The sequence below is a fragment of the Beta vulgaris genome, chromosome 5 (assembly GCF_026745355.1).
Source record: "Beta vulgaris subsp. vulgaris cultivar EL10 chromosome 5, EL10.2, whole genome shotgun sequence".
In the NCBI taxonomy this organism is placed as follows: domain Eukaryota; kingdom Viridiplantae; phylum Streptophyta; class Magnoliopsida; order Caryophyllales; family Amaranthaceae; genus Beta; species Beta vulgaris.
The window spans coordinates 7,380,421-7,407,043 of record NC_079206.1 but is presented as its reverse complement, the minus strand read 5'-3'; the positions used below and the strand labels follow the sequence as shown (position 1 = coordinate 7,407,043).

General features: G+C 35.3%; 2 protein-coding genes and 1 long non-coding RNA gene across 8 annotated transcripts; 1 reads left to right on the top strand and 2 right to left on the bottom strand.

The window, feature by feature from the left end:
- Positions 1 to 1,130: 1,130 nt before the first annotated feature.
- LOC104892489 (uncharacterized) lies at positions 1,131 to 2,632 on the bottom strand. The gene is made up of 3 exons (XR_789946.4): positions 2,452 to 2,632; positions 1,856 to 1,951; positions 1,131 to 1,267 (listed from the first exon to the last, which is right to left on the bottom strand). It is a non-coding gene; the product is annotated as an uncharacterized LOC104892489 (long non-coding RNA).
- A 510-nt stretch (positions 2,633 to 3,142) lies between these two features.
- LOC104892488 (hypothetical protein) lies at positions 3,143 to 11,759 on the bottom strand. 2 transcript variants are annotated; one of them, XM_048645049.2, is made up of 11 exons: positions 11,331 to 11,759; positions 9,647 to 9,753; positions 9,342 to 9,467; positions 9,083 to 9,173; positions 8,815 to 8,889; positions 8,594 to 8,676; positions 7,856 to 7,939; positions 7,549 to 7,695; positions 5,616 to 5,688; positions 5,019 to 5,325; positions 3,143 to 3,632 (listed from the first exon to the last, which is right to left on the bottom strand). In XM_048645049.2, the coding sequence occupies exons 1-11, from the start codon at positions 11,590 to 11,592 to the stop codon at positions 3,557 to 3,559; spliced, it is 1,431 nt and encodes a 476-aa protein (XP_048501006.1). In that variant the 5' UTR covers positions 11,593 to 11,759; the 3' UTR covers positions 3,143 to 3,556. The 2 variants fall into 2 exon arrangements, with proteins under 2 accessions (XP_048501006.1, XP_010676738.1); XM_010678436.4 differs by lacking the exon at positions 7,856 to 7,939.
- A 9,826-nt stretch (positions 11,760 to 21,585) lies between these two features.
- Positions 21,586 to 26,563, top strand: LOC104892487 (meiotic nuclear division protein 1 homolog). Of its 5 annotated transcripts, none has more exons than XM_010678435.4 (12): positions 21,587 to 21,738; positions 21,994 to 22,055; positions 23,007 to 23,087; positions 24,130 to 24,246; positions 24,444 to 24,482; positions 24,588 to 24,695; positions 24,787 to 24,849; positions 24,941 to 24,992; positions 25,143 to 25,187; positions 25,341 to 25,420; positions 25,813 to 25,929; positions 26,297 to 26,563. In XM_010678435.4, exons 2-11 carry the CDS (start codon positions 22,053 to 22,055, stop codon positions 25,879 to 25,881), a joined length of 657 nt encoding a protein of 218 aa, XP_010676737.1. In that variant the 5' UTR covers positions 21,587 to 21,738; positions 21,994 to 22,052; the 3' UTR covers positions 25,882 to 25,929; positions 26,297 to 26,563. The 5 variants fall into 5 exon arrangements, with proteins under 5 accessions (XP_048501010.1, XP_010676737.1, XP_048501009.1 ...); XM_048645052.2 differs by having other exon boundaries at positions 26,291 to 26,563; XM_048645053.2 differs by lacking the exon at positions 25,143 to 25,187 and having other exon boundaries at positions 21,586 to 21,738.
- The last annotated feature ends 60 nt before the right edge of the window (positions 26,564 to 26,623 follow it).

The window sequence follows — 26,623 nt, the reverse complement described above, 5'->3', positions numbered from 1 at the left end:
ATGTGGGGTCTTGTTTGATTCGTCTCATTACGTACATTAAGAAAATCAAACTTTTATAATTTTTACTAATATGAAATTAAAGATTTAAACGATACAAAACGTGCATTGGCAAACGTGCATTGGAGAAATGGGCACTCTATTAAGGGACGGAGGGAGTATTTGACTACACTTCGACTCGTGTATTTGTGTTACTACTAATTGCTAGAATAAACTTAGTTGGACTGGCTCGAAAACCAATACTTGAAATGCATGGTAAGATACAAATACAAGATAATGTATATGTCAAGGTCGTATGCTCTATATGGGTCACATTTTTCAATGAAAACATGTCAAAGCGCAACAAATTCACAATTTTACAGGCCTAAGTATGGAGGGTAATGCAGAGAGCCCCAGGGTTATGGAAGATAAGATTTCTGTCTAATCCTAATTTAAACCTTATATAATCCTTTTCATAACTGTACTACATATATTATTTGAATCTAATGCTCCCTCTTATATTTCATAGGTGTTGAGTAGGGCTGGCAAACAGATCAGGTCGTGTCGTGTTCGTGTTCGGATCATATCTAAACGGGTCAGCTACCCCCCAACCCTAACCTGATCCATTTATTATTCGGGTCAATTACTTGAAACCTAACCTGATCTGTTTTTTTTCGGGTTGACCTGACCTGATCTGTTTGACCCGTTTTTTTTTTGCAACATAATATAAAACCGGGTTAACTGAACCTGTTTTGACCTGAAATTTTCAGGTTGACCCGAACCTCTTAACCCGGTTGTAACCTACTTACAACCTGTTTTATAAACCTGTCAAACCATGATCATTGAGCATTCAAAATCTAAATTCAAATTACATCCCACATTAATTTTTACAGACAACCAAAATAAATTAAAGAAAGTTCAAAGTTCACAACCAATAGCAAGTTCAAAGTTTTAAGTTCTAAAATACAACATAATCCAAAGTTCTTGACATGCATAATCAACTAATCAAGACAAATTCTCATTTTTAGAACTACTTCCATTAAAACCGGAGCTCATTGCCGGACTCGGGATTGGTGTATCGTCCATCGTATGATTAGCTAATCAAAGATTCAAGCATGAGTTAAATGAAAATAAGTAATTAACTAAAATAAATAAGTTAATAATCTGAGGATCCTCTGGTTAATGAGAACATCCAAATTAGTAGTTCGTGGGAGAAGAGCGTCTTCAAAATACATATCCAAGTAATCTTTGTTAACCACACTTGCTTCTTAGTCCAGAATTCATCAAAGTCCTAAAGCACAAGACAGAAGACATAAGTTAGAGGATACCAACTGAAATTACATACTTAGATAACAAAGTCACAGATTAGCATTTGATGTTTCTGGAATTTAGGATTGATTACTTGTATTTACAGAATATATAATACTTCAAATATATAAATAGAAATTAGCTTATACTTAGATAATAAGATAAATAAACTATAATTAGCTTATACTTAGATAATAAAGTCACAATTAGCATTTGATGTTCTGAAATCTAGGATTAATTACTTGTATTTACAGAATATATAATAACAAATCTAAGAAAGTTCTCTTCACAAATCAACGTTTACTACAGGCACAATACAAAATAACAACTACTACACATAATCACAGGCAATAATTAAACTTGTCACTAGAGAACTCAACCAACAAAAATTATAAACATCCATGAACTCTAGATACAAAACTTAAGCCGTATTTGAGTTTGTAGCCAAACAAATCATTTGAAAGAAAGCAATTCTTGTCAGGTCTTTAAGAGAGTGCACAAATCGAAATTTTACTTTTCACAATAGTCACAAACTCACAATTCATCCTTGGGCTAAAATTCTGGTATATACCTAGCACATGTGTGCAGTAACACAAATAATAGTCGATCGAAATGTAACACCAGTGCATGTCATTGAAATGATGATACCTCTTAGGCTCTTACGCTTCTGCATATGTACATATACACATATTAAAAATGTACTAAGTCCCCATAGAAAGCTAACTTAAACAACATTCATTTTATAGAATCTAACAAGAAATTCAGAGGATAACTCCACTAATCTGCAAAGTTGAAACCTTAATCTACTATCTTAAAAAAATAAGCAAAATCCATTCACAAAATTTTTACAACATCAAACAAAACAAACAAATAGATATAAAAATGTAAAAAAAAAAACCAAAATTATTTTAAATTTGCAAAAATTTTACTCGAAAATTATCTAAGTAATTACTCAAAAATTAGTCATAAAATTACTATAAAATTAGTCATATAATTAGTCGAGAATCAACATGTAATTAGTTCGAAAATAAACACGGACTTACTTCATAAATAAACATGTAATTAGTTCGAGAAAAAATATGTAATTACTTCAAAAATAAACATCTAATTACTTCAAAAACAAACATGCAATTATTGAAAATGAAATCAACAATGAAGGAAAATTACCTCAACGTTTGTCTGAATTGTTGTACAATCTTCTCGTAATTTTATTTTGATTTTTCGATTTTGATTTTTATTTTTTCTGATTTTTTTGAGAGAAGAGAGAAGAGAGAGAGAGTGAGTTCGAAGTTGAAAGTGAAACAGTGAAATGAGAGAGTTAGAGAAAGCGGCGAGCATCAACCTAATCTAAATGAATTTTAAGGGTTTATTTTAGGGTTTGGGCTTAAAGTTTGTTAGTAGGTATTTGGGCCTAATTAAAATTCTGGTATTTATTTTTCGATTTTTTTTTGGGCCTTTTATATTTTCAGGTCAATTCAGGTTGGTTTCGTGTTAGAAAATTCAACTTAACCTAACCCATTTAACTTTCAGGTCGTGTTCGTGTCGACCCATTTAACTTTTCGTGTCGAAAATCTCAACCCTAACCCGGTTTTTTCAGGTCGTGTTCGTGTCGTGTTATCGTGTCGTGTCAGCTTTTGCCAGCCCTAGTGTTGAGTACAGAAAATTTTCTCCAAATACTGGAAATTTAACTAGTAATAAAAATGTTTAAAAGACAACTATAACCCTGTTTTATTTTTATTTTTATTTTTATTTTTCTGTAAAATTTATAAATTGTTCTGATTTTTCTCCCAAAAAAAGAGAAAACAAACAAGAACCGAAGGTACAAACTGACAAACAATAGTGTTTGCAACGTATAGGATGAACCAAAGAAAACAATAGTGTTTACATTATAATGCAAATTAACATATACAGCATTATACACAATAGACTGTCAAAACTAACTCTGTACACAACAGGGAAAAAGAAAATTCCAAGCGGTAAATTAGGGAATTATAATCAACTGCAAAGCAGCTTCACCCTCTTCCTCCGGCCGATAACGGACCCCCATAACGATTTACAAGTATTTGTTTACATCTGAGGAACTATAATGACATGAAATGGTGAATGGTAAATGGTAGCCAAGAAAAAATAAGAAGGCTGGACCGTTCACCTAGTGTTCCCCAATGACAGGTAAATTTTTTCCCAATCAATGGCAATCGAAAGAGGCTGAAATGAGAACATCACTTCTCAAGCTACCCAATTCCAATATGAGTGATTGTATGCTAATCCCACATTAGACAGTATATATCCTTCTAACTTTCTTCATCTTACGCCGACAAATAGGGCAAGTACCAGCGGCTTCAGCGATCCTGAGAAAATGGACGAGGCATATTATTCAATCAGAAAAGACATTTCAATGTTTCCAACATATTTACCCTAGTAAAGGTTTTTTTTGTTGGGGGGGGGGGGAGCTCAACTCTGGAAGAAGTTGCAACTTCATCACAACAGAAGTATAAATCAATTAGCAACTGAACTTTGAAAGTTAAATTTGCAAAAGGGAGAATAAAACATAAAAATTATATAATCATCCACCAATTGCCTATTAGTTATCATATCTAGTTTTCAATTTTAATAAATTAAAGTAAAACAAGAAAATTGAAACAAGAAAAGGTTGTTTTCAGTTTTTTTTGCAGCATGATTAAAATGGGTATGACTAATTTTCAGTTCATATATATGACTTTTGAAATCTTAAAACCAAAAAACTAGAAACTGCAAATGATACAGAACAATCCTAAATTCTTTGCATATCTTCACGAAAGAAGCCTGTTATGAAGGAACTGGTATTGGCCGGTCCATCCTTTTTTAATGGCTTTGAAATGCAAAACCGAGCTATCACAACTTTTTTCTTTCTAATATATCTATGTTTGGATGCACTAATTCTTACCTAAGATAGTAAAGAGTAGAAATGAAATATGAAGTCTTTAATGGTATAAACATAAAAGGCAGACAAACATTTGGAACATCTCAAAAAGGAATCATGTTTAAGCAAACATGGCCTGGAGGGTGTGCTAATAACACACATCATCCTTAAGATGTAGCAACAGCCTGCTCAGCCTCCCAGCATCTGCTTAATAGCTTAAAGAAACAGCGTTAATTTAGTGCACACAGGCTTGCTGATCTGCTTAGTCTCCAACCAACTCACAGCTTACTAGGTAGGGCCGTAGGGGCGTAAGTTATTGGGATATGTCATTCTCTTTGAAACTTTCAATATGATCATGTTTAGTTGTTAATATTTAATATTTTTTTGTGAAGCTTCCGCTATGTCTTTGTTTTACAAATTCGGTGTAAAGCTTTAATCAAGGCTTATGGGTTAAAGACTCACGGTTTGAGCTTGCAAGGGCTACTTTTAAAATACATATAAAGGTATATAATCCATTATTCCCCCGGAAAGATAATGGAAAAATTAAAAAAAGTAAAATAATTTGGAATTTGGGATTGGATCCAAAGTAACAAGCTCTAATTTGGATTGGACTTGTGAACTCAAAATTTAGAAACCCAATTAATTTCGGATTGGATTGGACTTGAGCCAAATCCAAACCGAAAACTAAACTTACATTCCTAAAGAGGTTCACAACACATCTAGAGATATGGCCCGGCCTGCTCAGTCTCCTATTAGCTAATAGCCTTGTGCTTTTGCCAATGAGCACTAAATAGTCTATAAAAATCCAGGCAAATAGAGAAAGTTGAGAATATACCTTATCCCGCATGTAAAACAAGATGCACAGTGACCACAAGGAATGAAGAAGCAATCTTTAGGTGCATCAAAACAAATAACACAGAGTCGCCTACATCCTTCTTCCAAGTCCTCTTGGGTTTCCTCATCATTTTGTGAACCAGAATCATAAGATGAGCCCAAGCTAGAGACTTCATCATCTTTCTGAGACAGCAGGGGAGCTCTCTCCGGTCCCAAGTCCCCTGATTGGTTTTCAGCGGTATCTTCCATGTTGCGTCTGACTCTGTTCAAGTAGTTGAATGTCCATAACATAATGGACGTCAACCCACCTACATTTATAAACACCAGAAGCAGGAATTTGAAATTTCACAGGCTTTGGAGTTGAGTAATACTAATTTCTGTAATTTACAACATTTATTGCTCTTGATTATGACCAGAGATGCTAAACTATATAGGCTATATAAATTATAAAACTCTAGACTCCAGATTGTCAATTTTGATCAAATTGAGATGAAGCCAACAAAACAAATAGTCAACTCCATCTTTCATTGCACAGTTTGGTATCAGCATATTTTCTACACCAAGCAACTTCAACTAAAGGAAAAACAAGAAACTGTACCTATACCAAGAAAATACGTCATCCAGCGTGGTTCGTAGGAGAGTTTAACAGCCCCTCTGTTGCTTCCAGTACCCTGCAAGCGTAACAAATGTACAAAAATACAAACTTGAATAGCTTATAGCTCATGATCCTTTTATGACTACTCGTATATTAGCAAAACAATCAGGTTTTCAAAATGCATGATGAGAGACAGAACCAGTTGAATTTAATGCTCCATAGGAGAAATAAGAAGAAACAAATGGGCCGAAGTCACAGCTGTTTATAGAGGTAGATTGCTTAAGTTATAATTTTTACCAGTTGGTATGAGGAATAGGTACAGAAGCACAACGACAACCTACTTTGCTAAACTAGCTCATAAGTGCACCAGAATACCAATTCGTACATTTTGGATCATAGTTGGGGGGTGGGGCCGTGGGGGGAGATTGTTCAATGAATTAGGAAATATAGGTTTTCAGCACTTTTCATCAAGGGAGTAAATGAAATTCCAGTCAAATTGGAAAGCATGTCAGGAACTTCTATGGACAGCATTCTAAAGAGGTAAGCAAATGTAGTGCCAATTTAACAGAAACAGTGAAGAGATGGCTAGGGTGTCCTGAGAATGAAAGCAGGATGCATTGTTGCACCTGCTATTGGGGGCCTTTTTTGGGGAGGGGTGATAGTAGTGCATATGTATACTTGTATACGCACTTTATGAGGTGACAGAAATGCAACCCTAAGGAAATCTTGTCTCAGCACGACGTGTCTCAATATATGGTTATATCTTGTTTCACCTTCAAATCCTAAGCCAGTTCAAGGGAAATGGTAAGAGGCAAAATTCACCGCTATATTTGATTACGAGTCAGTCAATTCCATTCCTTTTGGATTCATAGCATTACTTGGACTACAAAATCAATTGCCAAAATAGTATTTATTCCCCCCCTACAGGACAATAGACATAGGGCTGTCAACATCTCAAACTGAAAAGCAATGCATGACTCATCCAATTCAAAAAAATTAAACAGGGATAAGAATATTACAATCTTTTCATTGTGGATGGACAACAGGAAGAAGAATCAGGTAGACATTACTAGTTCTGCGCACGATAACAATTCTTTTTACAATGAACTTCCAAGTCAGCCAACTGGGCGTTTACAGCTAATGAGCTTCAGCAGAAAAGATAGAACGACAGAAGATGGGAGCTGAGATTCTATCTCTCATATATACTATTGACATTAAATTTGCATTCGGTACTCCACGAGCCAAGAAAAGCCACAAATCTATTACACAGCTAGTTCAGAATAAATGTGGGTATTGGGTAGAAATGGTGTCAAGGAAGATTCTGCCAAGTGTCAATCCCAAGTCAAGCCTATACCAAAGGCTGGAAAATTTTCTTTTCGAGAGAACGAGAAGTATACACATGCAATTAACATCACAAATGATTCTAATTTGATGCTAGTTGGTCCAGTGGGGGAAAAAATCAAGGTTCATCACGCAACCCTCAAACTCATTCTAGAAAGAACTCAGGGATTAATCATGACAGCCATGGTTTGAAGAAAGGATATCTTTAGAGATTCTGATTTTTCAACTTTCTCTTATGCTTCTATTTCTGGTAACAGCTAAGGATAAAACCCAAATCCATGAACCAAATAGGACTATTTAATCTAGTTCTTTTAAGCAATATATTAAACTGCATGCTGAAACACTTGTTCCTTATTGTTGATAATATAAGGGTTTTGCTATACGGCTATACGAAGCTTTAAGTGCTATGTACAGGCACAACAAATGAGTTGTATTAGCTCTTGCCATATCCTCAATTGTTCATGTACGATCTAAACGGACATAGTTGCAAGTATGAAGCTATTGATTATAATAAGATAATAGGTAGCGAAGCCACTAACAACTAGTGTCTTCTCTCTGAGTATACATAAGCACAACCAACAAAACAACCCCTCACCTCAATTGGTCCCGGAGTGGTCAATAAAGCAGCAATTCCACCTGGGAAGGGAATCTTTAAATTGCACCAACCTCGAGTCAAATTACACTTGTAATACGAATCTTCAATGTCATGCATGGAAGATTTTATTGAGAAGTTCAATTTGACCTGAGCAAAACGACAACAAACCAAATGCAAAACATCAGTAATAAGCTGTAAGTGACAAAAAGAGACAAGCCTCACATACAAGAACAGTAACAAAAACTTTAAGCAAATACAAGACAAGAACTTAAGATTTATGTGCCAAGAACCAATGTTACTCTTTTACATGGTAAGATATAATAAGACATCTGCTTAAAGTTCTTATGCTGTTGAAATTGCTCCAGGCCTCCCGCGGTCCCGCCTCCAGCATCTGAATACAAAGTTGTATCACAGTGTCCCACATCTAATACTCGCTTTAAATTTATTTCATTGTGAATGACAACTATTTCTCATCTAGTAAAAGTTTACATTCATGCTCTTGGTAAGCATGCTTATCGCACTAAATATCCCCCTCAAGAAAGGTGCAATTGATAATTCTCTTATGGGTTTGACTACCTAAGTTCCTTAGATTTGAGCAAAATCATTTGTATGTGGGAATCTAGATTCTAGAAATTTGACCCTTCAGTTGTTGATTCAAAAACTCATGATAAAGCAATTTGGTTAATGATTTTAAGTATGTTGCTGTCGGATACTTTTCAAACAATGACTTGATCCTCACTTGAGAAAGCAATCAGCATTTCAAACAATGACTGGATTCCTTCATTCACAGAAGTTTAGGTACAGTACATTGATTTCTCAAACAGCAGAAAGATTGCTAGGACTTCAAATCATATAAATCAGATCTCTCAAAATTTAAAGGTTCTCTTACAACGGGATATATGTGAGCAATGTAAACTGTTGTCTCTCTGACCCATCTTTGGATTTAATTATGGGTATCATCCTAGAAGTTTACCATTGGAACAAGACATGAAAATCCAGGTCCAGAAAGAGAGAAGGGGATGTTCCACTAAAGAAAGAAAAATACCTCAACTTCCTCGGTGTTAAGGTTTCCAACAGCAACATAATAGTCGTAAGATCTTGATATATCCTGTCTGATAGAACCACTTCCTGAAAGCAAAAATGAGGTCAACATAAAAATGGCTTCAACTTTCAAGTCCAGATGACCTTGACTAGATTTTCGCATTTTTCAACGCATTATTTAATTTAAGGGCTGTAGATATGAAAATCTAAGCTTCTCGATCTTACCGTGTATGACATTCCATGATAAACTGCTGTCTGGATATGAAGGGTCCTCAAGCCACCCAGCAAGACCTTCAATCCCTGAAACATAACAGAACCATTAAATTCTCCTCTGCTTTCTGATATCAAGATGATCACTATTCCAAATCAAAATTACTGTCCACTAAGATACTCCTTCCTCCGCGCAATGTCATCCTTTATTTAATGTCTGTTCAACGGGGAATTCTTCAAGTGATATCAAATGAAAGATGTGCCTCAGTAAGTGTAATCGTACCTTTCGCTACTATGAGCAATAAAGAAGATGAGCTTTCGATATTGTATGATATATTGATCTGCGACCCCTTATTTAAGAAATATATCCATTCCTAGAGAATCAAATGAAGATATATAAGCAATTTAACCACCTCAATTCCATAGCCAATAACAGACATACAGCCAAAACTTAGAGAAAAACCAGAGGTGCTCATTTGATGGTTGTATCCGACATTGGAGAATGCAGTCAATCACAGGAAAATATTAGAAAAGGGACATGCCTTGTGAGACTCCGTCTTAATTGAAGTATTCACAGATTCAGACCACATCTTTGTGATGTCTAGAGGAGGAGTTTTGTAAAGCCCATAAAGAACTGGAGCAACATTCATCGACTTTGATGTTTCCACCTAATAACACACAAACGCATAACCATAAGAAAATAAAAGGTACTCTGTATTCCAGTTCCCCAGAGCATGTGCCTGGGTGGAATGAGGAGATCATGGCATGGAAGACATGCATAGCAAGAGAAAAGTTAAATCACTTTTTTTCTCTAAAAATGTAATTTTGAGTGTTTATAGTACATTACCTTTAACGTATGTACAAATAATGGGTTAGGCCGTAAAAGAATTGAGCTACATGGCCCAACTTGTAAGTTTTCTGATCCAAAGATACCCATAATGAGTGTCATAGACACTGCAAGAATAACATTCCTCCATCAATTAATATATGAGATAAACATAAAAACACAACCAAGATGCTCAGAACGTATATATCAGTGAAACCTCCTCACAAGTCAACACCCGAAAAGCATTGGTAACTTGGTAATACATGCTTACACTTTATAACTTAATCGAAAGGAAGAAACTATACAAACATAAAACTCAGAAACAAAATGTAGCAGTAGTTTGAGTTTAATCTGGTCATTGAGGAATACTTAGGCTTAGAGGGTGGTCCCCCTTTCTCGCGTAAAAGCGATCAGAATTCGAACACGCCGCGTTTTACTGGGAAGGATCGAACCATGGGAACATACATATTATTGATCATTTTTAGAATGCATCAATTCTACTCTCGTCAACTTCAAAAAAAGGGAAAAGAAGGAGCCCCTTATTTCTCCCAAACATGGTAAAAGTAAAGGCTAAGGGTGTTTTCTCTTCACATGAATTTTGCTCAACTCAGCTAATTGGAATTTATATCAACTTATCTAATAAGGGAAGTAGAGAACACACTCTAAGAAGCGGGAGGTTATCAATCACAGAAACAGAAGGTTATAGGCTTATAGCTTATATGTTCACCCAAGAATGTCCTCTTCTTCTAAAGAGATAATAATTTTTTTCTCTTGCAAACTTATAAATCATTATTGGAATATATTTTTATCACCACTTTAGATTTATTTATTAGAGTATTCCATTCACCTATTGCTACCAATTTATTTATCAAACAGTAGAAGATAGTCATACACCCCTCCCTCTCCATTCACTCCGCTACGGTCCTACCCTTCCGGATTTTACTATCCAAACAAGCTGCTAATTTATCAACAATGCGATAACAACACTTATCAACAATCCAAAAGTGCAATTGGAATAAAATAAAAAAGGCAACAATAACAACATCAAACAAACCTCATAATCGATAAATTTCCAGCCAACTACAACCACAACAACAAAACCTTAGTCCCAAAATGATTTCGCAAACAAACCTCATAGTCCGCCCAAAATGATTTGGCAATCAAACCTCATAATCGATAAATTACAGCAAACTACAACCACAACAACAAAACCTTAGTCCCAAGATGATTTGGCAAACAAACATCATAATCTATAAATTACAGCAATCTACAACCACAACAAACAAAACCTTAGTCCCAAAATGATTTAGCAAACAAACCTCATAATCGTCCCAATATGATTTGGCAAAGAAACCTCATAATTGATAAATTAGAGCAAACTACAACCACACCAACACAACCTTAGTCCCAAAATAATTTGGCAAACAAACCTCATCATCGATAAATTACAGCAAACTACAACTACAACAACAAAACCTTAGTCCCAAAATAATTTGGCAAACAAACATCATAATTGTCCCAAAATGATTTAGCAAACAAACCTCATAATCGACAAATTACAGCAAACTACAACCACAACAACAAAACCTTAGTCCCAAAATGATTTGGCAAACAAACCTCCTAATCGATAAATTACACCAAACTACAAACACAACAACAAAACCATAACCAAACTAAAACAAATAAAAAAAATAAGATAAATTACCAAAAAACCAAAATGTGAGGATAACGATAACACAAGACAAACTATCATCAGCAGGCGGGTCTTCGATCACCGCCGACGATGGCATCCGACGTTGCGGGTGCCGAACACGATACGACATGCTCGATTGCTGGTGCACAAGCTCCGGCGTATTTTCCGACCACACAACTTCCGGCGATCTCGACGGACCACCAGACGACATCGTTGAGGAAGTCGAAGGACCGTCATCTGTTGCCGGAGAAATCGAGGATGTTGTTGCTTCCATTGAAAGGGGGTTAAGCTTGGTGAGTGTAAAACCCTAGGAGAGAGAAAATTGAATTGGTAATCGAAGACTTGTTTTGCGTGTTGGTGGAGAAGTTCGTCGGTCGTCTACTCGTCTTTGTGGAGAGATTGGGATGCGGGAGAAGTGGTAGTGGTAGTTGGTGTCAAAGTCAAACTCAACTGAGAATATAAAGGTAGTTAGGAAGTTCCGAAGTACTAGTATTATTGGAATGTCAACTATTGTGTGTGGATAAATTTTTATCCTAATCATTTTTTTTAATCAAATCAAGTTTATATTTATATTTCTTATCTTACTAAAAAAATATAAAATAAAAAAATGGGTAATGTGATGATATATGTAGCCCAAAGCATTAAATACATTTCTTTAAATGAAAATAGTTTAAAAATTCAAGACACTTTTTCACGAGGTAATAAATGCTTGATTCAATAGTTTATTTCCATTTTAAGCACCTTATACTATGCAGCCCTTAGTGTTGCATATAAGACATAAATACACTATTTAAAATGGAAATAAGTTGTGAATTTATGAAAAAAAATTACATCAACCGATATAATAAATGATCAATTAATGTAACTTATTTCCACTTTTAGCTTCTTATATACAGCCCTTAGGGCTGCATATAGCTTTTTCCTTTTTTATTTTCAAAATCATATGATATGTGTTTTATAATAAATAAAAAAAATAGTCAAATTTATTAGGAACATGATGATTTTGAGAACTGACAGCTGAAAAGTGAAAATTGCTTTTTCTGGTTTTAATTTTTGGTATTCAGTTTTCAAAAAACTGAAAACAAAAAACGATAACGAACGGGACCTTAGTATTTTGAATTGGTTTTTTTTTTTGTGGATATGTCGAATTATAACTCATTAAAAGCATGACTAATTACAATATTTTAGAATCGAGCATATTTCTCCTTTAGATTCTCCTAGTTATCCATGTTATATAACTTATAAAGGTGAGTAGCATATGATAGTCTAATGGTGTTGGCATATCTTTGATCCCATAAATCTTGAGATCAACTCTTACCCCCATATAAGGAGGGATCTAAATCCTCCCTCTACTTGCAAGGGAGTAAGGTCCATCACCTACAACGTTAATAACAACCAAAAGCTTTTATACATTAATTTTTCAATTTACCATGTGAGTTGCCCGACTGAAAAAACACAATAATGCCAGCAAATGCAAAGAAGCACGAGGCCCATTGTCGATAACATGAAAAAAATGAGAAACCCAGCATTAGTTTTGAATAATTAAGAAAGAAGCGATAATTAATGAGGTGATTGTGTAAACATGTAGAAAAGAGGAGAAGGTTTAATGACTTAGTTTAAAAACTTAGTTTTCACATTGTTAAAGACGCTTAGATAGTCGAGAAAATAAATGTTAGTTAATTGGTTTTGGAAAACAATGAGGCTTTAATGTTTTTTATTTTTGCTCACTCAAAATTTGTTTGAATTTTATTTATTAGGCTGCTACTGGGTTTGGGCCCTACGCCACGCACTCCTTGCCAACCCTCAGGCTCGGGCATGAGGTTTGTGCACATGGATCAAATCCCCTAGTTTTATAGTTAGTCATGAAAGGGGTATATCATGTTGCTTTTTTCAACAAAGATTTGAGAAAGCAGCCTTGGAATATTGACAAGTTCATTGTTCGATCTCTAAGGTTAAATCCAAAGACAAAACAACCTTACCAAACAACTAAATATGTAAGCAATCATACAATAAATAATATTTTGTTGTGAGAAATAGAGAGAGAAGTTATGCAAATATATCAGAGAGTATTGTATATTGCATTGATGTTCGGTGTATTCACAAATGGTAGTATTTATAGGCACAAAACTTACTGTGTATTTGCATAAATCAACAAATACGGCGAGAAAAACCTACCATGCATTGAATGCATGGCAGTGGAATTCATTGTGCTCAACAGTGGAATTGGTCATTCCACTGTTTTCACAACACTCCCCCTTGAATGTCCACTGATAACTCATAACAGATGTTGTCCTATTTAGAATGCTGTTAGGAAAATTCCTGTGGGAAAAATCCATAACTAGGGAAAGGAGTATAACTATAATATATCCTTATATGCTTAAAATTAACTGCCTCATTAAAAACCTTGTCAGGAAAAACCCAGTGGGATAAAAACCTGATCGAAGGAAAAAAGAGTGCAGTGCATATAATACTCCCCCTGAATCTAGCATATATCATGAAGATGACGCATTCCAATTTTTCGGACTAATTCTTCAAATTTCTTCGCCGGAAGGGATTTGGTGAATAAATCTGCAAGATTCTCACATGATTGGATTTGTCGAATGTTGATCGTCCCTTCCTTTTGGGAGGTCATGAGTGAAGAAGAGCTTTGGTGATAAATGTTTAGTTCTGTCTCCTTTGATGTACCCTTCGCTTACTTGGGTGATGCATGCAGTATGTCTTCGTAGATGATAGTTGGATTTGTTGTTATTGTTTCCATCCCGCATTCTTCTTGGATATTCTTGATCATTGACCTTAGCCATACACATTCCCTTCCAGCTTCATAAAGAGCAATTAATTCTGCATGATTTGATGATGTGGCCGTCAAAGTCTGCTTCGTGATTTCCAAGATATTGCAGTACCTCCATAAGTGAATACATATCCGGATTGAGACTTAGCCTTTTGTGGTCTGAGAGGTAGCCAGCATCTGCATATCCAATGAGTGACGCATTGGGTCTTGACTGATAGAATAATCCGAGATCTTGTGTTCCTCGAAGATAACGTAATAAGTGTCTGACTCCATTCCAATGTCTCTTGGTTGGTGCATTGCTGTATCTAGCTAACAAGTTTACTGAAAAAGCTATGTCAGGTCGAGTATTGTTAGCCAAGTACATTAAAGCCCCAATTGCACTTAGATATGGTACTTCAGGACCAAGAATCTCCTCGTTCTCTTCTCGTGGTCTGAATGGATCATCTTTCTCATTCAGGGAACGCACTACCATTGGAGAACTTATTGGGTGGGCTTTGTCCATGAAAAAACGTTTCAGGATTTTTTCTGTATAGTTTGATTGATGGACAAAAATCCCATTTCTTAGATGTTCCATTTGCAGGCCAAGGCAAAATTTTGTCTTCCCGAGATCTTTCATCTCAAATTCTTTCATCAAGTATTTTGCAGTGCTTCAAGTTCTCTAGGAGTTCCGATAATGTTCAAATCATCGACATATACAGCAATGATCGCGAATCCTGATTTAGATCGCTTAATGAAAACACAGGGACTGATTTGATTATTTTTGAATCCTTCTTTCAATAGGTATTCACTAAGACGATTATACCACATTCTTCCAGATTGTTTTAACCCATAGAGTGATTTTCTCAATTTTATTGAGAACATCTCTTTGGGCATGCAATTTTCTGGTAGTTTTAGTCCTTCAGGAACTTTCATATAAATATCTGTGTCAAGTGAGCCATACAAATATGCGGTCACTACATCCATCAATCTCATTTGCAATCCTTTCGAAACTGATAAACTTACCAGAAATCTTAGTGTAGTTGCATCGACTACTGGAGAATATGTCTCATCATAATCAATCCCTGGCATTTGCGAGAAGCCTTGGGCTACTAATCTTGCCTTATATCTAGTAACCTCATTTTTCTCATTTCGTTTTCTCACGAATACCCATTTGTACCCAACTGGTTTTACACCTTTTGGTATTTGGGTTATTTGACCGAATACTTCACGTTTTTCAAGTGATCTCAATTCTGCTTGAATTGCCTCTTTCCATTTTGGCCAATCTTTTCTACGGCGACATTCATCAACTGTATTTGGCTCTACATCATTTTCATCGTATGTCATTTCAACCGCTATCGAGTAAGCAAAAATTTCATTCAAGACAACATCTTTTCGATTCCATTGTCTCTTTGTAGAAACATAATTAATTGAAGTTTCATTGTTGTCTAGCTTTCATGTTCCTTTTCTTCTGGAACACGTTTCTCTTCATTTTTGTTTTCATCATGCTCTGTTGGGAGATTTATATTAATTTCGTTCGTTGTCTCCCCTTGCCTTTTCATTTTTCTCGGTTTTAAATCTTTAGAACCGGGTGGTCTGCCACGTTTTCGACGTGCTATTGACTCATTTTCAATTGCCTTATTGTCATTAGGAATTTCAATCCGTTCCGGAGCATTCGCAGCAGGTACATGTGACTTTGTCACTTTCTTAGAATCTGTGAATGCATCTGGCAATTGGTTTGCAATACTTTGCAGATGAACAATTTTCTTGACTTCTTGTTCACATGAATTTGTTCTCGGGTCCAGAAACGACATTTGCGATGCGTTCCATGTAATTTCCGATTTTATATTTTGTGGGTCCACTTTCTCTCCCCCTAAGGATGGGAATACCGACTCATTAAAATGACAGTCGGCAAATCGAGCCGTAAATAGATCACCAGTTGTTGGCTCTAAATATTTGATAATTGATGGAGATTCAAATCCAACATATATTCCCATCCTTCTTTGTGGACCCATTTTAGTACGTTGGGCGGAGCAATAGGTACATGTACAGCGCACCCAAAAATTCTCAAATGTGAGATATTCGGTTCTCGACCAGATACTAATTGTAATGGTGAGAATTTGTGATAGGCTGTCGGCCTTAATCTTATCAATGTTGCCGCATGTAATATAGCATGACCCCAAGTAGTAGATGGCAATTTTGACCTCATTATTAATGGTCTTGCAATTAATTGTAGTCTTTTGATTAATGATTCAGCAAGACCATTTTGTGTATGTACATGAGGTACAGGGTGCTCAACAATAATCCCAATAGACATGCAATAGTCATTAAATGTTTGGGATGTAAATTCCCCAGCATTGTCTAATCTTATTTTCTTTATTGTATGATCTGGGAATTGAGTTCTTAATCGAATTATTTGAGCCAAAAGTTTTGCAAATGCAACATTTCTGCTTGACAGAAGGCTCACATGTGACCATCGAGTAGAGGCATCAATTAATACCATGAAATAACGAAATGGTCCACATGCAGGATGAATAGGCCCACAAATATCTCCTTGAATTCTTTCTAAAAACATTGGAGATTCAGTGGCAATCTTATTTATAGATGGCTGATTATCAATTTGCCAAGTGAGCATGCAGAGCATGTTAATTCATTTGACCGAGGAATTTTGACATTCTTTATAGAGTGTCCATTTGAGTTTTCAATGATTCTATGCATCATTCCTGTGCCGGGATGGCCTAATCGGTCATGCCATAGAGTAAATGATTTTCTATTATCTAACTTCTGGTTAGATATCATATTAATTTCAATCGGACGTATATCTATGCGATATAGTCCCGAGGAAATTGCTGGCAATTTTTCATAGATGTATTTCTTGCCGTTTTTCTCTGCCGTTAGGCATATGAATTCCTCTTTGTTCACTGTCATTGTTTCCAAATGGTAACCATTCTGACGTACATCTTTGAAACTTATGAGGTTCCTTCGAGATTTACTCGAATATAATGCGTCATTAATTATCAATTTTGTCCCATTTGGAAATATAATGCAAGCTTTTCCAGAGCCTTCAATTAGCTTGGCTGTCCCAGAAATTGTACTAACATTTGCTTGGAATATTGTAAGTTTTGAAAAATACTCTTTATTTTTCAATATGGTGTGTGTTGTCCCACTGTCCAGGAGACATTGTTCTTTAGTTCCAACTTCTGATGAATTCATATCTTCATAAATAATAAATACGATGATTAGTATAAGAAAAATACGTATTTTTATTAATAATAAAGGAACAAATACATGAAAGTGGATATTGAAGCAGTTTAAATAAACTAAGCACATTAATCGATTGTGATCTAAACAAACTTATTTTCAACTTCAGCATCATCCATAAAAAAATCTGAAACATCAAGGCTGGGCATGGATGTAGTGGCTTCATTAACAAAGTTTGCTTCAGCATTTTTTCCTTTGTTTTTTATTGAAGCTTGATATAGATCTACCAAATGTTTGGCAGTACGACATGTGCGGCCCCAGTGCCCGTCATGCCACATCTATGGCAAGTATCATTTCCTTTATAGGACGTCTGCCTTGATTTCCAGATGATTGTCCCCAATTTTTATCAGAATGTTTAAAATTATTATTTCTTGGGGAAAATCGGCCTCTTCCACGTCCACGCCCTCGGCCACGGTAATTACCACGTCCTCTCCCACGACCGTTGTAATTACCGCGTCCACCACTATGTATAGCATTTGCTTCTGGTGGATTAGAGCTTTCTATGCATTTATCTCATGAGTGGCTGAAGACCCCGTAGGTCTAAGATTATGATTTTTCAGCAAAAGATCATTATTTTGTTCAGCCACAAGTAGTACTGAGATTAGCTCAGAGTACTTTTTGAAAGCTCTGAACCTGTATTGTTCTGCCAATATGATATTAGAGGCGTGGAAAGTGGAGAGCGTTTTGTTTATCATTTGCTCTTCTGTGATGGGATGATCACAATATCTTAACAATGATACAATTCTAAACAATGTTGAATTGTAATCACTGACCGTTTTAAAATCCTGGAACCTCAGATTGGTCCAGTCATAATGTGCCTTTGGGAGAAGCACATTTTTGTGATGCCCATATCTTTCATTTAGGCTATCCCATAGTTCTTTTGGATCATCCACAAGTAGATATTCACTTTTTAAACTTTCATGTAAATGATGTCTTAGGAGGACTAAGGCTTTTGCCTTTTCTTGTACAGTCGCAATTTTAACTGATGCGCTGTTGTAGTTGCATCCCCTTGTGGGTTGTCACATCTTTAATTGTATGTTCCAGTCCTTGGGCCTTTAAATTCATTTGGGCGTCCACCGTCCATTCTAAAAACTTTTGCCCAGATAGATCTAGTATGTTAAATTGTCTTTTCACTAGATCTCCCATTCTTTTGACTACAAATAGGTAAATATTTGAAATTAGTAATGATGATAAATCACATATATATATTATCTCCCCCTGATTTATATCATTATTATTATAGATAAATAATACAAACAAAAAAACTAAAATAGCGACAACAATAATGAAGCTAAGCAAAAAAAAACAAGAAAATACCAAAAATAGAAACAAAATACAACAAGTGAATAAAAAAAAAACTTCCTAAAATGCACTAAAAACAAAAAAAATTGATATTCATGTGCATTTTTCGCCATTCTTCCGGGGGAAATTTTTTTTTTGTGTCTCCTATTTATGTATTAGGAGATATATCATTAATGCCATGAGGAGGAAAAAGAAACCGGCTATAAGAAATAAGTAGAGTTTTATTTTCCTAAAATCCTCTTCAAAAGAGGAAGATGAGGGTGGAGGACGGTTGTCGTCGGCGTTAAACATGGTGGCCGGAAGGTTGAGGAAGAAGGAAAAAAATTTGTGGGTTTAGAGAAAAAAAATCGGAAGAAGATAAGGGATATGTGGTGAAAATGGGGATGGTAATCCGCTTTTATAGAGGGTTATCCCTAACTGTGCAGTTCATATACAGTTAAAAAATATACAACGCAATAAAATTCTAATATTGACAAATATATATTAGAGCATGCTAGTAAATTGGTAATATAATATATGTAACTATAAATGCAAAAAAGTAGAAGATTAGAGACAATAATATATAATAATGTTCTGAATGCTTGTTCCCTGCATACATAGACATTATTGCACATATAAGACATAATAATGCTATCATTTCACTAGGCCGTCCATATAGGGGCAATAAAAAAATTAACCTGTCCATATAGGCGGTTTAAGAGCAGATAAAATAAAATAACGTAAATAAAATGTCCTTGCCCTCCATGAAGGTGGCGTTAAAATTATTTGTTTTCTGCGTTAGTAGTATGGTGACGTTTACTACTAGTTTCTTCCTGTTCATCTCTATCTCTTTTATTACTGGGCGGAGGTTGATTTTCAGCTGGTTGTATAGGAGGGTTATTATTGGTGTTGGGAACAGGGGTTTGTGGGTTTTCTCTGGTATGAGTATTTGTACCGTTGTTACGGTTACTGGGTCGGGGCTGTATTACAGTTCCCCTCGCTGGGTTGGTAGTGAATGGCACATTGTTTCGCTCTATCCAAAAATAAATACCCGAGACAGAGACATTGTGTAAAACAATGTTAATCCCGTTACTTTGTTGGTCCATGTTCGGGTAGTAAAAGGTTGGGCTTGGAAAAAAATTTAAACTTAAAAAAAAATGGATGTAAAAATTTTAAAGATACCTTAAAAAAAATTTCCGGTAGAACACTCGTGCTGATAACGTGTTGTGAGAAATAGAGAGAGAAGTTATGCAAATATATCAGAGAGTATTGATATTGCATTGATGTTCGGGTATTCACAAATGGTAGTATTTATAGGCACAAAACTTACTGTGTATTTGCATAAATCAACAAATACGGCGAGAAAAACCTACCATGCATTGAATGCATGGCAGTGGAATTCATTGTGCTCAACAGTGGAATTGGTCATTCCACTGTTTTCACAACATATTTGAATTATTTACAAGTACCTTAGTGGCAAACTTTTTTTTTTTTGTTTCAAAAGGAATAATATCATTGAATAAAAAGGAGTTTGACGGACTTGTTATAGTTTTGGGTTTAAAGGCCGAAGGTTAACCCAAGCTTCTTCCACAACTTTTTTTGTTGTAAGGGTGGAGGACACAATTGATTATAAGCAAGTTATTCAAATGATATTTTGAATTTGGTCGTAAAACATTTTCGTTGAGTACAATCATAAGGTCAAAACAACTCTAATCTTAAAAACAAGTTAATTTTCTTTCTTTAAAAACCAAACAACCACAAAAAGAATTAGAGCGTATACCATCTATACTAATATATTAAAAGGCGTTCATATGTGGTTAGAAGGTATCGAACACGTGACCTTTGAAAGGAAAAGTGAAAGCTTAACCATTGATCCAACACAACATCATTGTTTAATATTTCAAATAAAATATAATAAGATCTTGTAATTATACCTCATTAAAAGACTACACAAGTAGTTGAATACCTAACACATTGATGGAAATGATAGTAGACTATTGTAGATATAAACTCTTACTCCAATTTCTTGTATTCTTCAAATTATGACGTCAATTTTTTCCTCACAAGACAAAAATTTACGAAAAGAAACAATCCGGGACATCGCCCGGGACACTCACTAGTTCCCTTTCATATTCAGAACCAAACAAACTAGGATATTCAATATCATTTATTTTCCTTGTCCTTTGATTCATTTCCCTTACCCTGTGCGAACTAAACGTCTTTACTAAATTTTTTGCGGGGATATATCAGGGTAATAAGGCATTTTGTGGAGTTCACTCATGGTACACCCGGGTGTACCATGAGCATGGTATACCCAGGGGTATCTTTGTAATAAATTAGAACTTCAAGTGCTCATTTGACACCAAATTTGCTCATATGGGCATTTTGCTCATTTACTCATTTGCTCATTTTGTAATAAAAGTTTTTGCTCATTTTCTTAAATGAGTAGAAATGTTTGCTCATTTGTTCATTTTACTCATTTGCTCATTCGCTCATTTTGCTTATTTGGGAGAAAATAGTCTTGGGTGTACCATGAGCATGGTACACCCAGGTGTACTATAAATATTCTCCATTTTGTGGGATATACCTTACTAACTTTTTTTGTAGTACCAACTTAAATTTAAGTTTTGTTAAAAGGTACCAAAAACACTATTTGCAGCAAAAAAGACAAATCTCTGTCCTTTGACTTGATAGGAACTTGCGAGGGAGCTACAAAGTGACAATGAGGAAGTTGGAGGAAAATGAATGTAATAGAAGCAATTGAATATCACAGACTATAAAGAGAGTAATTAAGCAATTCAAAAGCCGAAAATTTCACTTTCTAACCAAAAATAGTGTTTTTGGTACTTTTTAAGAAAATTTAAATTTAGATAGATATATTCCCACAAAAAATTTAGTAAGATATATTTCCACAAATTAATATATTTATATCCCAGTAAAAAACTCTTAAATTTTTAACATTTTAAAATTGTAGCCATAGTAAAATGTCAGCGTAACCGTAACATAAAAGGGACGACGCGGGGTTTTCAAAGTCCTACAATTACAAATTCACACCCTCATCTCATCCTACTACAAGTAATACCCTCTCTTCGTTAATAGGGCTCAATTTCAAAGGTAAATTATTAAGCACTCATTGATTTTTCAATTCTCGTTTTTATGTAACTTAGCATTTCCGAATTAGGGTTTTTGCAGATCATTGATCAATTTTTTTTTTTTTTTAATGTTTTTGTTGTAGTTCGTTCATTTGTTTGATTAGCTAGCTAGTTATAGTTATTATGATTCATATCTGTATACAATAATCATTTCGTTAATTGCTATCCATTTATTGTTGAATTTCTTGATGATTGTTGGATCGTTTTAATTTTGTAGAGTATCAGAAACTTGGTTGATTTAGTGAGTGCTTTATCTACGTACAATATTGTCCAAACATGGTGAGTTCACTATTTGTTTTTATATACAGTTGAGATTTTGTATTATTTGAGATGGGTTAGCTTTTTCTTTCCGAAAAACGAGCATTTTGGGTGCTTATCATTGTCATTTTTGTCTCTGTCGAAATTCGAGTTATGTCGAATTATCAATTACTCATACTGGAACTGGAGTTAGAGTAATCTGGAGCTGAGATGGTTAATTTAAATTGTAGCATTGATTATAGTACTTAAGTTATCTTTATGAACTGTATGATTTGAGTTATTGATGATTTTGAGCTTGGAAGTGGTTATAGTTTCCAACTTTTATGTACTTGAACACGACATAGAGCTTGGATTTCTGCTTAGATGCGTACCCAAAAATAGTGAAGATAGTCTATAGGGAAAGATATGTACTTCCTCCGTTTCTTTTTACTCGCTACACTTCTCATTTCACGGACTCCTAGGCAATTTTTGGAGAAGAGAGAGGTAGAGAGTAAAAAGAAAAGGGACCCATGTGGGAGGAGAGAGATAGAGAGAATTTATTGCTCAAAAAAGAAGTGTAGCAAGTAATGTAAAACTTCCCATAATGGAAAATGTAGCGAGTAAAAAGAAACGGAGGAAGTATATGATTGGACATCAGTTCTAATTCAATGTTTGTGGGCCGAAATATAAGCAGAGCAGGAAGGTTAGGGGAAATTAGGGTCTGTTGGGTCATGGGATGAGGGAGATGTTCACCTTCAGAATTGCTTTTCATTCGTACATGAGAATCTTTATACATTCAAGAAAACATGAAATACGTATACGAACATAATTTAGGAACACGCTTGTTATTCTGTTTCTGCACCTTGTTCGTTTGCCTTTAACTGCATTGGATTAGCTGGTTTGAGTTTTGTTTTGGTGGATGATTTTTTTGCTAGCTGTAATAAGTTGGGTATTTATGATATCCCTTACCATTTGGTTTCTTACTTGTGGTAGTCCAAGAAGAGAGGTCTTTCACTAGAAGAGAAGCGTGAGAAGATTCTTCAGATCTTCTATGATTCACAAGATTTCTTTCTTGTAAGTGCAGACTACTTTATAATGGCAATTTGATTTTGTTATATCTTATTTCTTCTTTTATGAAGATGGATTCTCAACATTGCAATTATGTATGCTATTGCTATGCATACAATCAGGGTTATGTTTGCAAGTTAGAAAGAAGAGATTCAAGCATGTCATAATTCTCACGTTTTACTGCTCACAGGCCACTTGAGGACAAAAGACAAGAGTAACTGGCTGCTTTTGTTTTCTTCACTCCCCCTCTTTCTTCGCAAGCAAAGGCCTTGCAGAAAACTATACCTTTGATGTTTGGTTCATCTAATGGATTTATGGCTTCGTCCACAACAGATGCTTATATATCTGTAAATGACATCTATGATCATTTTGTTGTACTTATTGTGTTAGAAATAATCAGACTTTGCTAATATATTCTGGCAAAGGAATGATACATTTTGCCAGTTAGTGGCATGATAAAAGCCTCGTCTACATTGATCATGTATAGGCTCCTTTTTTCTTTTTTGGAATTCTTGTACCATCTAAACAACTATGAAGGATGTCGAACTGCTTTTTTAAAGAGCACAACTTTACAGCATATGAACATGACTTGGATTTTTCTACCGATATAGAGAGACCAGAGTCTTTCATACACTGCTTCTTTATTGGCCCTACTTATCTTGATTTGTGACTCACCCTTACTCCGTTTAATAGTTTAATCGATAATCCGATGTATTATTCTAAACAATTTCAGAGTCTTGCAACATTCTTTAGATTAAATTGTATGCTGCTATCGCTGTATAGCAGGGAAATTAGTTGTGTGTTATTTCTTTTCATTCAAGTACAAGCACTATTAGCCTATTACTATAAGATTTTAACATCACAGTGATTTGAGCACTACATTTCTGTACTCAGTTGCTGTAGGTCCTGTAACAGATCCAGTTGTATGTGTTTCAATTCACTTTGTTGAGCTGCTGATGTCTTCTGAAGCTTAGATGTTTAGTTGGTTGATAGAACTCTAATTATATTAAGCTAGATTACTGAATGGTTTTGCTGTTGTTGACTCCAGCTTAAGGAGCTTGAGAAGATGGGTCCAAAAAAAGGTGTCATCAGTCAATCAGTGAAGGATGTTGTGCAGAGTCTCGTGGATGATGACCTTGTCCTAAAGGACAAGATTGGAAGTTCTGTAAGGATGTCTTGTTGGTTGAATTGTTAGAACTTGAAAATGATTTACTTTGCAACTCAGCATAATTGCCTAATCTGCCATGCCGTAATATTGAAAAGTGCAATTATGATCGTCTGCTTTTTAGGATAATTAATGTGTTATATTATCTTTTTGGATACTTTGGAGAATGCTAGTCTGACCATCTTAATATTTGCTAGATATACTTTTGGAGTCTTCCTAGCACAGCTGGAAATCAGGTAACATTTAGCGATTCATTACTATCGACCTTAAGTTGTACTTTTAGAAGTACATTAAACATTTAACCTGACTCAACATTTTAATCTAAATCAATGGTTTGACAGCTTAGGAATGTGTCTCGCAAACTAGAATCTGATCTTCATGCCAGCAAGAAACGTTATGCTGAGCTGGTGGAACAGTGTAATGCCCTGAAGAAGGGACGCGAAGAATCTGTCAGTCATAAGTTTTTTCACTGAGCTATATTATTATCTTTGGTGTATCAACAATATTTAATGCCTGATGCGAGTTTTTAAAAATTTGAAGGATGACAGAGAGGAGGCTTTAAGCGAATTAAAATCTGTCGAGCTTAACCACAAAGAATTGAAGGTCGGTTTGCCTTAGTATGTGATCAATTGCTATAAGTAGATATCATTATTTGAGAGTCTGATAGCTTTGCTTCAACTTTTATTTTCCATAGAATGAACTGGCACAGTATGCAGATAATGATCCTGCTACTTTTGAGACAATGAGTAAGGAGCACTTACTCTTCCTATTCATTTACTCTGAAGTGCAGACCCTTGGTCTATCCTCTTTTTTCTTCTTATCTGTCTGGTTGCTCAGCCTATTGAGATCATGAGATGCATTTAGAAGCAACTAACTGCTAATGTGTATTGTGGCAGAAAAAGGTATAGAAGTTGCGTATTCAGCTGCCAACAGGTGGACAGGTTAAAATCCATTATATGCTTTGTAACTTGCCGTCGTTATTGTAGAACATGGGAGGAACCGTAGCTTTCATTAGCATATTATATGTGAGCTAAATATGTAGAATATACAAGTTCTTGCCTGTGGTTATAATGCCTTCCTTGAACAATTTACAGATAACATCTTCACTTTGCGGCAGTGGTGTGCCAATAACTTCCCACAGGCTAAAGAACAGCTTGAACACTTGTACCAGGAGGTATGTTTTGATTCACTTCAATATTTCGACTATGAGCAATATTTCAACTCAACTACTTTGCACTTTTAAGTAGTTTTTACCACCACAGAAAGTATCATTTGCTTGTATTCTCATATCTTAGTATGACTTAAAATGTAAAGTTTTCTTGAAGATTAAGCAGCAGATATGGAGTTCTTTAAATTATTTTTTAAAATCTTGGCAGTGTTTATGTAAAGCTAGGGTGTGCAACTGCGTTCATGGAAATAACCTGAAAGTTTATTTTGATTGTATTCAAATTTCAACATGACATGTGTTAAAAACCTTATTATCTATTTATCTTGTTTAAGGATAAAATGCGCTCTTGTCATCTTCATCACAGAGGATATTCTATGATGTGTTTCTTTGTGCTGCAGGCAGGAATTACAGATGATTTTGATTATCTGGAGCCGCCAAATGTAGCTCCAGTTGGGTCTCCAACCTAGTCCTGAAGATGAATTTATTCTGATGCAGCTTTGCATAAAATCTCTTTGGTAATCTAGTTACCTTAGTCCTGTGATTTGATTTTCTTATTCAAATATTATGTGCCATTATTTCATGTTCAAAAGAGTTGGAGCCAATGGCGCTCTGCTAGTTCTTCAGATAAAATCTTCTGGTAAACACGTGGTAAAATAATTGCTGGTGCTCAAGTATTATGATACTAGTGTTGCATTTCCCCTTTCTGGCATTCTGGTTGCATACTACTATACTAGGAGTTAACCACCACATGCATCATGCATTTATGAGTTTCAATGGTCATACTTTCAGAATGCTGAGTAATGTAATAAAGCATTATCTATGCCATGTGCAAAGTGTTCCAATGCTGCTACTGATTTTATCTTCTATGCATGCAAGCTGCAGCCCAAAGAGCAGGATATCTGGTGCTGGCCGCTCATCGCTGGTAGTGATGTCTTTTTAACTGACATTGTCTAGGAAAATCCATTGGAGAACCAGACTGAATGTAGTGTGCATATGCTTGTACTTAAGTTCGAGCTGAACAATCTGTAAGAACTACCCGCACCCCTGATCCTATTACCTATTGCGAGCAGAAATTCTTGAGCTTTGGGTCTTTATGGCAAACAAATTACACTGTACATATTTGGTTGCTGTTCACTCGTTCTTCCTTCCTGTGTGTTTTTTTCGTCCTGCTAATTATGATTACTTTGCGTTGCAAATGATGACAACATA

Bases quoted from the DNA above. Each gene is read 5' to 3' on its own strand.
- LOC104892488 (XM_048645049.2), bottom strand. From the start codon at position 11,592: ATGGAAGCAACAACATCCTCGATTTCTCCGGCAACAGATGACGGTCCT. The intron at 9,174-9,341 runs GCATGTCCCTTT...TTGATTCTCTAG, and splicing joins TTAAGACGGAGTCTCACAAG to GAATGGATATATTTCTTAAA. The intron at 8,677-8,814 runs GTAAGATCGAGA...TTTTGCTTTCAG, and splicing joins ATCATGGAATGTCATACACG to GAAGTGGTTCTATCAGACAG.
- LOC104892487 (XM_010678435.4), top strand. The intron at 24,247-24,443 runs GTAAGGATGTCT...AATATTTGCTAG, and splicing joins AGGACAAGATTGGAAGTTCT to ATATACTTTTGGAGTCTTCC. The intron at 24,993-25,142 runs GTAAGGAGCACT...GTATTGTGGCAG, and splicing joins TGCTACTTTTGAGACAATGA to AAAAAGGTATAGAAGTTGCG.